The following is an 11,925-nucleotide window of genomic DNA, read 5'->3' as shown; positions in this document are numbered from 1 at the left end:
TAGACAGCAGCTTTGCAGTGGTGGCACCCATGTTGATTTTGCAAGGGACGCCTTCTACCCCACTGAGAAAAAGACCCACTACTACCATGATGCCTTACTTGCTTAGAAATATCAATGTCAGAGGTGTTGCAAGGTCAATCACAAGTCATGCCCATTGGCCTCCAATACATCGGTGTCGGTCTGGGCCTTTTACTGCAGCACGATCTGCATTGGTCATGGCACAAGAAAGACAGTTCTTTCACCAGCAATATACAGCCTTCCTCATGTTAGGCCAAATTTCAGTGCCCTTCATTCAGCTTAGACTGTTTTCTTTATCCCATGGCTGAACTGGATCAGGTCTCTTTGATAATTCTGAGGCACAGTGCAATGCTTTTTGCCTTCTGCCTCTATAGCACAATACATATGACTTTCCTTAGAGAACTGACCTGACCAAAATAAAACATTAATTAAATTATTAATTCCTTGGCTGAAAGGGGACAATTTCCCAAACCAGGCCAAGCTCATGGATACCATCACAGTCACTTGAAGTGACATGCTTTTGAGTCTTTCAGCCTGAGTTTGTCACAGACAACCCAAGGTGATTCATGGATGTTTGGTTTTCTATGAAGAATCAGGAAGAGTTTCTGTTTCCCAGTGACCATTTCAGCTGTGGGTCAATGCACTGATGGCAGTGGAGGTGCCCTAGGATGCCTGTCCAGTTCCATCTGCAGCTCTCAAAGGTCTCTGGTCTCTTGCAGGTCCTCTCTGACAGCTGCTAGACCCAGGGAAGTGCCTCAGGTGCAGCAGGACCTCTGGGGCTGGCACTGTTTTTTTTTGATTGGACAGCAAAGTTCTGCCTGAAGTCCTGGAAATTTCTCTAGTATTTAAGAAATAGAGTACCTACTCATCACCTGAAGTAATTCAATCCTTTCCATAACGTGTCACACAATATGTTGAATTTCAGTCATCACAAAATGTGAATTTGCAGGATGTGTATTCATTGCAGGAAAAGAAACACCAATCTTCCCCGCACTTGCACTGCCACTGGTCTGTTGATAATGATCTGCATTTCATCTCCATAATCTTCCAGGTAATTCCTGGTCCTGATTAACCGGCCATGTAAGAAGTCCCCTTTCCAGATGCCTATCTGGGCCTATGTACTTCGCATTGTTCTGCAGATATGCCCACCCCTAGTTCTTTGATCATTCTGATCCCTCTCACCTACCCAGTTACTCTTTGACCTTCAGGGAGTTCCAATTTTCCCATCTTTCAGCAGTCTGTCCAATTGTGTCCTTAGGCATCTCCTCAACTCTCTTCGTATTTGTAATTTTCTTAAAATAAGAGAAACCTCTCAGGTGGGAGCTGGTGCAAAGGGGCAGTGACATTCAGCTGCCAATTTTAGTGGAGAGGGCTGGTGTGAGGAAAAGCGATGTAAGGCTTGGGTGTTCAGGGAGAGAAATGGTAGAGCTGGGAAGTGAGGAGCAAGGTTGTCCTTGGATGCATTGTCCAGCATCAAGAAACTGCTTTTCTTAGGAGGAAACCTGGATCAACATCAGTTGGAGAATGCCCTATCAGTATTTGCCTAATAACAAGAGCAATGAAAAACATCTATAAATCTGAAAACTCCTTCTTTATCAAGTGCTCATCAAAGTCTTCCTTCTACTGTACTCCTGAAAATTCACTAATTAGCTTTACAAATTTTGAAAAATTGAAGTAAATTGTCAAAATAGACATGTCTTGCTAGGGATTTCCACATTCTAGTAATCTCATGGTGTATTTGTTGCTGAGTACCTCAGGTACTGCAAGGAGATTGGAGAAATCTCTCAAGGAGCTTTTTGGTGCCTTTGCCTACTGGCTCCTCACAACCCTTCCAAGTGTTGCAGAGCCCTCCTTAGCCTGAGGGCTCCTCAGGTTTGCCTTTTCCTTTGGGACACTCTACCTTGGATGGTCACTCATTAGATGAGGAAACTCACCGCCCACCCAGACTCGCACACTGTCCCTGGAATTCACCTGACATCTCCTAGCAGCTCCAGATTCCTCTCTAGGTTGTCATTTACCATCATCCCCAGCACCACTGGGATACTCCCAGGTAGATAAGTCAAAGGCCAGTTATTGTTTGCTGGGGCATGTGCAATCAAGAAGGCAGATCCCACTCCAGCCCTTGGTCCTACTGACGTGTGGAAAACAGACTCCACAACTTGTAAAGTTGTAAAGTAGGTATGTTTATTCAGCACTGGGCAACATGGGAGGTAGTCCCACCACAATTGTGCGCACCCAGCACAGTAAATTCATCTTGTATTTATACAGAAGGGGTTACACAGGTAAGGGAACACCTGTACATATTCATAACCTCTCCCTGAAAGGGCGGTCTTTATTACAATGAGTTCTGAGAAATCATTTCCGTTGTCTCCACCTTTAACTCCTCCAACTGCGCACACGCAGTGCCTCCTGGTGATCGTGGGCTGGGGTCTTCAGGATGAAGGCTGTATGTCTTCCTCATGATCAGCCAGGGTCTTCAGCCACAAAACTCGTCTAAACCGGTTCTTGCTTAACAGGAATGTGTTATCTTCATAATGGCCTGGGCTATAGAAATCCCTTATCTTCCAGAGCTATCCTGTCTCAGTCCTGTCCTTGTGATTAGTTTACAATATGTATAGAAATTCCTTATCCTCAAGGGCTATCCTATCTCAGTACCTGCTATAGTTCTATAGTTGATTCTTTAGCATCTATTCTTTAGTTCACTACACTGATCACTCTGGGGCTCCGATCCATGTTGAAACGCAGAAAAGCAAGAGGCATGTTCAGGGAGCAGCTCCTTGGGTGTATTCCTGACCAGGTTTAGAAGAGGTGTGTCTAGATGTGACAGACATGCCACTGTAGAGACCACAGGACTGTCAACAATTACAAGAGATGTGAGGGCTAACAAAAGTGAAGGGCACAAGAGGAGAGCATGGACTTAAACAGAGAGCAGCAGTGAAAAAGCCACGTCCTGCTGCTGGCCATGGCCATGCCTCCAGGGAAGCAGCAGCCCCAACCCGAAGGCAGCAGAGAGGCAGAGCCCAGCGGGCAGTGAGGGGCAGCCCTGAGGGCCTCCGGGGCTGCTCCTCCATGTGGCAGCTGGGCTCTTGGCCTTGAGCTCCTCGTGCGTGCTGGGGCTTCTCCCTCAGCTGCAGAAGAGATTGGAGGAGATGGGACATGAGACCAGTAAATTTCTGTTCTCTTTTTTATTGTCTCCATCTGCAAGAGAAGCCCAGTTCTATAAGTACATTAGAGGATTGGGTCCAAATTGAAACAAAACAAAACAAAACAAAACAAAAACAAATAAACAAACAAAAACCATTAAATATCAGACACTAAGAATAACATTGAGTCAAATTCACAAGCTTTAGACAATACTAAGAAAGAAAGAAAATTAAAGAAAGTTGTCCGAAAAGTTTATTTCAGAAAGCGTCAGTGTCCTGATAGGATTATATGCCCATGATTAATGTTGAAGAAAAATGTGTGCAAATACTTTCTTGAAGCATATATGCAAAGAGTTTCCTCACTGCATCCTTGAGCTCCAGGTTCCTCATGCTGTAGATGAGGGGGTTCACTGCTGGAGGCACCACCGAGTACAGAAAAGACAGTACCAGGTCCAGGGATGGGGAGGAGAACGAAGGGGACTTCAGGTAGGCAAACATGGCAGTGCTGATAAACAGGAAGACGATGGTCAGGTGAGGGAGGCACGTGGAAAAAGCTTTGCGCCATCCCTGCTCAGAAGGCATCCTCAGCACAGCCCTGAAGATCTGCACGTAGGACACCACAATGAAAAGAAAACAACCAAATGCTAAAAATATACTAAACACAAGTACCCCAACTTCCCTGAGGTAGGCATCTGAGCAGGAGAGCTTGAGGATCTGGGGGATCTCACAGAAGAACTGGTCCACAGAATTGCCTTGGCAGAGGGGCACTGAAAATGTATTGGTTGTGTGCAGGAGAGAATAAAGAAAGCCACTGCCCCAGGCAGCTGCTGCCATCTGGGCACAAGCTCTGCTGCCCAGGAGGCTCCCGTAGTGCAGGGGCTTGCAGATGGCAACGTAGCGGTCATAGGCCATGACAGTGAGAACGGAATACTCCGCTCCAATGAAGAAGACTAAAAAGAAGACCTGTGCAGCACATCCTTCATAGGAGATTGCCCTGGTGTCCCAGAGGGAATTGGCCATGGCTTTGGGCAGAGTGGTGGAGATGGATCCCATGTCAAGGAGGGCGAGGTTGAGGAGGAAGAAGTACATGGGGGTGTGGAGGCGGTGGTCGCAGGCTACGGCGGTGAGGATGAGGCCGTTGCCCAGGAGGGCAGCCAGGTAGATGCCCAGGAAGAGCCCGAAGTGCAGGAGCTGCAGAGCCTGTGTGTCTCCAAATGCCAGGAGGAGGAACTCACTCACAGAGCTGCTGTTGGGCATTTGCTGACTTTGGACACAGTTGTCTGTTGAAAAGAAGGTAGAAAAAAGTTACAAGAGACTTTTCTGAGGAAAACCTATTGCAAGTCTTAGAGCACTGTCGTCCCAAGCCTTTCTCTTTGCAAGAGAACCTTTCTGCAGCTCTCTTGCTTGAGCTGTGGCTGATGCTGTCTGAGAGTGGCAGAGACTGGGAGAAGGGGCTGCTGTGGGCTCCAGAGGACTCCTTCCTTCTGTGAAGCAGTCGGGAAGCAGGAACATGGGGGAAATGCAATTTCAGTCCACTTATCATATCCATGAACTTTTCAGTGTTGCTGCAAGGAACTCATTCAATCACAGTGTAGAGAAAGGCAGATTTTCTTTTGCTTAGGACAACAATCACACTGTTGTGCTTCCCAAGAAGTGGAGACAGCTGAGAGCAGAGAAGCCCCAGTCCAAGTGCAGATGGGCAGAATCCTCACCTTGTCCCTGGGGTCTTGAGCAGGATCTCAACTCTTCCCTCTTCTCCAGGGATGCAGAAGCCTCACTCCAGCTACCCACAGAGAGCCATCCAGCAGCACAGACATGGTCTTAGCATGGAGCCGTCTTCTCCTTGGAGCACCTGGATAACACAAGGATGGCACGAGAGAGCTGTATCCTGCTGGAGAGCAGCCTGCAGTCCAGGAGGACGCCCCACAAACAGAGCTGGGTATCTGCAAGCTGGGGTGTCCCAGCATCCCGACTGCATCTCCTGCAGTGTCTGGAGGAGGTTGGGCCACTCTGCTCTTGGCTTACTGGGGGCACCTGGATTATGGCTCTCCAAGGAGCTTCTGCCAGACTTCCTCACCTCGCAGTGCCATCCAGCAGGAATCTCAAAGCCTACTCCATTGCCTACTGCCCTCCCAGAAACAAGACCCAGGAGGAGACCATTCCAGAACCTGCAGCTGCATGGCCCTTCCAGCCAGAGACTTACCTTATAAACGGCTGTGCAGATTTCTCCTGCAGTCAGCTCTCAGCATCTTCCCTCTTCCAAGTGCCTTCAACCCCCATCTCCTTCTCTCCTCTCTGTCTCTCACTTGTAGTCAGAGCCCTGCTGAGCTGTGCAGAGAAGCTGCTCCTGGGCAGAGCTGTCTCCACAAATGGGCCTTTATGAGTTTTCTCTGACTCAGGAGCCCAGCCCAGCTCAGCACCAGAGGCCCAGCCCAAGGCATTGTAATCACCCCTCTGGTGGCTTTGGTAATGAACCCACAAACCTCAGGCACTGAGAGACAATTGAAGAAACCTCACAAGAAGTCCAAGTCAGATGCAAGTTTCCCCGCCCCAGGGCCAGCACTGACACAGCCTCCCTTGGAGCTCGTTAGAGCAGAACATTGGAGGTAGTGAGGACAGGTAGACAATGGCAATGTGAAGGTGACACTGATGTGTAGAAAAACTGGATGCGTTTCTCCAAGCACAAGGGCCAGGTCTTGGCCACTGGCCCCTGGGAATGGAAATCCTTTCCCTTCACACTTTGCTCAGGGCTCTTCGTGGGGCAGCAGGAGATGGCGATGTGCATTGCCAAGTACAGGACAATGGTATGACCCCTGCCTGGTTCATGAGTGGGGTCGAGGAATCCATGAGGCCCCGGTGCTTTAACGACAATCTGTCTCCTCACAGGCCTCAGTGGCAAAGACAACAGCCATAGCCACAGACACAAAGACCTCTGTCCTTTTGGGACTATCAGCCTTGACAGAGCCCCTGCTCATCTCCACATCAGGCAGTCCTAGGGACTCCCAGACCTGCACCTGTTTCCCTGCTGCCTGCAGACCCCTCTCCATGTCATGTCACACCGGATCTGAGCTGAGTCTGATAACTCAGATCTTCTTGGTGGCCATGCTCCTCGTAAGGCAGCTCTGTAGGAAGCTGGCCTGGTTCCTGGTGAGTAGGCACCACTACTCGTATGGCATCCCTCATGGTGCTCAGGCCCTCTTCCTCCTGGGCACTGCTCACTCAGCAGGGTCCCAGTCTGCCCTGATGTGTGGGGTTCCTCTTCCTCTGGTACAGGACTAGGTTGTTCTCCTTGTAAATGTCAAGAGGTTTCTGTAGGAAAAATCCTGGTGTTTCCATTCTGTCAGCTGTTAATGTCCGCAGGCAGACGGTTCACCCTGGTTGTGCTGTCTCTGACAAGATAACAGCTTCAGGAGTTGCAAGACAGTTTGGTCAGTACAGAAGTAACTAGGTGAATGGAATTCAGCACAGAGTCACAGAAGGGTAGGGGATGGGAGGCTTCCAGGTTCCAGCTTTCCTGTGTTATTCATGCATGCTGTCATTTTGTCTGAAGATGCATCCTAAATCCATAACGCTTTATCATGCCAGCTACTAGGAAGAGAAATTAAGTCTATCCCAGCCAGAAGTAGGACTATATATCCATGCCTTATTCCATACTATCTATGTCATGCTTTGTTCCAACATTTTCCATTTAATCACAACCACCTTTCTTTTGACTTACTCACAGAGATACCATGACCTTAGTCTATAGTGTCCTGGTTTTGGCTAGGATCGAGTTAATTTTCCTCCTATTGCATGGTATGGTACTGTGATTTGGATTTAGGATAAGAATAATACTGATAACACACTGATGTTTCAGTTATTGCCTGGGAGTGCTTACACTTAGCCAAGGACTTTTCAGCTTATTATACCACCCTGCCAGCAAGGAGGCTGAGTTTGCCCAAGAAGCTGGGAGGGGACAGAACCAGGACAGCTGACCCCAAGTGACCAAAGGGAAGTTCCATACCATATGACATCATGCTGAATAATTAATATGGGGTGACTGGCTGGGGTTGGGGGAGACCACTGCCTTGGAACAGGATATAATAACAACAGCAATAACAAACGTAAATAGCAATGAATAAATAATACATATGCTTAATAAATAATATTTTTTAAAAATTATTTTCTTCATTTTCTGTTCTATTAAACTGTATTCATATGAACCCACGAGCTTTTGCTCTTTTTTCACCTCACAATTCTTTCCTCCATCACACTGTGGGGGCGTGAACAGCTTTGTGGTGCTGGGCCGCCTACCAGGTTACAGATCTGACCAGAGCATATAAAAAGAAAACTGATCTAAGCCTTACATCACTCTAATGGCTGCTGAACATAATGTTGATTTTTTTTATCTCAGGTCTGTTTGTCTTGTTTTCAGAATTGTGTTGTACAGCATACACATTATTTACTGTAGGTATTCCCTGTCATGCTCTTTATCTTTTCTGGCAGCTGGTTTCAAGTTTTTATTTTGCTGTACTGTGTAGCAATGAGTTATGATAGCAAAAATTACTGGTCATGAGACTAATCTGGTATTTGTACTCAGCATTGCCATCATGTCCATGCCTTGAGAACCATCTCTTGGAAACTATTAAGAATTACATTCTTTACCTTTTCTCCTCAGGGATCTTATCTGTGGAGGACAATAGCGGGACACTTTTCACCACTTCTTCACTCTCCCTTTCTCCTTCACCTCCCCCTTCTCTTCTAGGCTAGTTATAATAGCTCTTCAAAGCTTTGAATATCCTTAGGATGGTCAAACAGGCTGGCCATGAGCCAGCAGTGTGCCCCAGTAGCCAAGAAGGCAAATGGGATCCTGGCGTGCATTAAAAGGAGCGTGACCAGCAGGTCAAGGGAGGTGATCCTCCCCCTCTACTCTGCCCTGGTCAGGCCTCACCTGGAGTACTGTGTCCAGTTCTGGGCTCCCCGGTACAAAAAAGACAGGGATCTCCTGGAAAGAGTCCAGCAGAGGGCCACAAAGATGGTACAGGGTCTGCTTCCTGTGTAATAACTGGTCCTGCTAAGAAAAGATGATGGCTGATAGTAGTAGGAGACTCTCTTTGAGAGGCACGGACCCAATCCACTCTTGAGGAAAGTCTACTCCTTGCCAGGCCTTCATATCAGGGTTGTTACCAAGACACTGCCAAGCCTCATACAGCTGAAGGACTGTTATCCACTGCTGCTGTTTCATGTGGGCACCAGTGATGCAGCCAGGATCAGTCTGAGGAGTATCAAGAGGGATTACAGGGCCCTGCGAGCAGCAGAAAAGGAATCCTGATTACAAGCAGCTTTTTCATCAGTCGTGCTGGTCAAAGACAAAGGGATGGAAAGGGCCAGTCAATTCTAGCAAATCAACAGATGGTTGCAGGACTGGTGTCACAGACAGAGGTTTGGCTGCTTAGACCATGAGACTGGCTTGGAGAACCCAGGGCTGCTGAGGGCTGCTGGGGTCCGCTGTCAGAGAAGGGGAAGAATATCTGTAGTCATAGGCTTGCCGAGCTGGTGAAGAGGGCTTTAATCTAGAGCTGCTGGGAGAGGGGAACCTCAATCCATCCTGCTCCTCCCAGTTTGATGCTGGTGTCAGTGATAGATGCCCAGAGCCTGTAGGAGGGTCATGGGTCAGCAGGAGAGTACCTGAAAAGCAGCCCAAAGGAAGTCCAGCCACTGCAGCCAGTAAATCAGCTTTATCGGGGGCCCAGCTGGGGCTGGGTCTGGGTCTGTGAGGGAGCTTTCCCTGAGTGTCTTCTAGGACAGCTTCAGGCACACAGCTTCTGGATGTGAGCATGATATTTTCTCTGTCCAAGGAGCTGAGAGAATGCCAACAGGCACGGCGCTGGAACACTGACTGTAAGGTCCCTCCTGCCCCAGCACCTCTCAGGACTGGCACGGAACTGAATCCTGTGCTTCAGAGAGGCTGGGAGTCCAGCAGCAGTACCATGGGCTTGAAGGATCATAACCAGCTCACTTCTAGCTGGGCAGGTCCTGGGCCAAAAAGGGGATGTTTTTTAGGTGTGGTATTATAAGCTTAGTGATGCCTTGGAAATTCCTAATCCAGTAGGAAGCAAATGGCTGTTAAATGGCCTGTGATTAAATAGTTGACATGTCATCCCTTGGCTCCTGGCTGGGAGCAGTACCCATTATGTGCCATATAGGAAGAGGTCTTGAATAAGGGTTGTCATGTCAGAGGTTTCACCTTTTTCCTAAAAAAAGGTCTTCTTTTAGTTCTCCACACAAAAGTGTCCGATGCCCTAGGGGGGATGAAGCCTGCATGACGGACTGCAAAAAGTTATCCAGGAGCTGTAGGAGCCATTCTAGATCCATATCTGGTGGGTAGGAAGAGCACTTTTGGGTTGGTTGCTGGGCACATTGTGCAGGCTGCTCCTAGACAACTTTGTACCTTTTCCCCTCCTGACTACAACACCTCTTCTGTCTCAGGATTGGAGTAGCCATCAGAGGTGAGACAGATACTCTGACATCATGAAAACCATCAGAAAGGTGCCCTGTAGAAGATGACTGATATGGGGAGGTCACGAGAAGCCTGGAGAGGAGAAGTGTGTGATTTGGGGGAGGGAAGAGTGGCTAGGCCATCATGAAGTAACAATTTTGAAAAGGTAAGGGGGTTCAGGTAATATTGATGCTGCTGCAACACTGACTCTGAAAACAGTCCCTTTAGACTCTTACTGTGTTTCTAACCCCTAACTGCTACTCCTCACCTTGACTGTAATCCACTACTCTCCTGCTGTACCTCAAACCTTCCCTTGAAGCCAAAGCTCAAACAATAAGCCTTTACCATTAACCTCTCTCTCACCCTAATCCTTGTCCTTTTCACTAGGATTGAAATACTCTATTTAACCTTAGTACTCAGGCCAGCCCTAAACAAAACCCTATCCCAAAAAACTTTCCCATACCCTAAATACGGACCTGAACACCCTAAGCCTGTGTGCTATGCCTAACCTGGGAAAGCTCTAATCCCTAAGCCTTAACCAGTATCCTGGTTTCTGGGATCTAAAACCCTCACCTTCATCTCCTCTCCTACCTTTAACTTAAGCTGTTTGCCCTCTTGGTAGGAATCATAAAGTTGCTGAGCAGTCGTAAAGAATGCAGTCACGCATCTGGTTGCTCAGAGAAGCTGTGGTTGTCCCATCCTTTGAGGTGCTCAAATGATGTGTTTGGGGAGAGCAAAATGATGTTTCCAAATTTTGCTCACAGAGGGCTTTGATTCCAAAAAGCCATGTGTGGTGGTTTTACTCAGGTGGGCGGCTGAGCTCCACCACAACCGCTCTCTCACTCCCCCTCCTCAAAGAGGAACGGGGAGAAAATACGATGAAAAGGGCTCAAGAGTTGAGATAAGGACGAGGAGATCACACAGTAATTATCGTGACGGGCAAAACAGACTCAGCATAGGGAGATAGTAAGATTACTAACAAGCTAGAGAAGCGAGAAACAAAGAGAAGAAACCAAAAGCACCTTCCCCCCCATCCACCCTCTTCCACCTCCTCACCCTGAGTGGCACAGGGGAACAGGGGAATGGGGGTTATGGTCAGTCTATAGCGCTTCTTCTCCACCGCTCCTTCTCGGTCACTCTTGTTCCCTGTGCTGTGGGGTCCCTCCCACGGGGTGCAGTCCTTGGTGAACTGATCCAGCGTGGGCTTCCCACAGGCAGCAGCTCTTCAAGAACTGCTCCAGATATGGGTCCGTACCACGGGGCCCATCCCTCAGGAGCAAACTGCTCCAACCTGGGTCCCCCACAGGCAGCAGCTCCTGCCAGGTCACCTGCTCCTGTGTGGGCTCCTCTCCACGGACAACAGGTCTGGCCCGGAATCTGCTCCAGCAGGGGTCTTCCACAGGCCGCAGCCTCCATCGGTGCAGGTCCACCTGCTCCACTGTGGTCTCTTCTACAGGCTGCAGCGTGGAACCCTGCTCCACTGTGGTACTCCATGGGCTGCAGGGGGACAGCCTGCTTCACCATGGTCCTCACCACAGGCCGCAGGGGACTTCTACTCCGGCACCTGGAGCACCTCTCCCCCTCCTTCTTCACTGACCTTAGCACCTGCAAGGCTGTTCCTCGCTCCTCTCACTCTCCCAGCTGCTGTGTGGTGCAGATTTTTTTTTTTTTTCCCTGTCTTAAATATGCTCTCACAGAAGCGCAAACAACACCACTTATTGGCTCAGTTCTGGTCAGCAGTGGGGCCCTTACCAAACATGGGGCAGCTTCTAGAACCTTCTCACAAAAGCTATCCCTATGGCCCCCTGCTACCAAAACCTTGCCACGTAAACCCACTACACCATGGGGACATAGTCCTAGGCAGACCCCTGTGGATCTTTCACCGTCTCCAGGAGCACTGTGCACCATCACATAAAGACTCAGACCAGGACATTCCTTTTTGCATTGCCCCATGCCATACTCCCTTTTGCCCATGCAGAGCCCAAGCGGAGCAGCAGAGCCTCACAAGGACTATTTCTTCAGCCTGCTCTTCACGTACATTTGGAGAAAAGCCCAAGCCCAAAACAGCAGCACTGAGGAAATCCACATTTATTACACAGCTTGGACATGGGATATGCCATGCTGTACCATACTGATACATAAGTACAATACATACATGTACAAAGGTGTCTGTGTAAGCCAGACTGATTCTATGCCACCAAGAAGTGGAGTGAATGCAGACATTCTGGAACTTTAGCTGTAACAGATTGCACAATAAATTGGAAAATATTTTGAAGATGTGGAATC

The 11,925-nt window shown here is 48.6% G+C and overlaps 1 protein-coding gene across 1 annotated transcript; it reads right to left on the bottom strand.

Moving 5' to 3' along the window:
- Positions 1 to 3,446: 3,446 nt before the first annotated feature.
- Positions 3,447 to 4,427, bottom strand: LOC310890453 (olfactory receptor 14C36-like; the record flags this gene model as incomplete). Its single annotated transcript, XM_083852809.1, has 1 exon — positions 3,447 to 4,427. The coding sequence occupies exon 1, from the start codon at positions 4,416 to 4,418 to the stop codon at positions 3,447 to 3,449; it is 972 nt and encodes a 323-aa protein (XP_083708935.1). The 5' UTR covers positions 4,419 to 4,427.
- Between the last annotated feature and the right edge of the window lie 7,498 nt (positions 4,428 to 11,925).

Source organism: Anser anser (assembly GCF_964211835.1).
Source record: "Anser anser genome assembly, contig: HAP1_SCAFFOLD_51, whole genome shotgun sequence".
NCBI lineage: Eukaryota > Metazoa > Chordata > Aves > Anseriformes > Anatidae > Anser > Anser anser.
The sequence above is the reverse complement of the archived record's forward strand: the minus strand, read 5'-3'. Positions and strand labels throughout refer to the sequence as shown.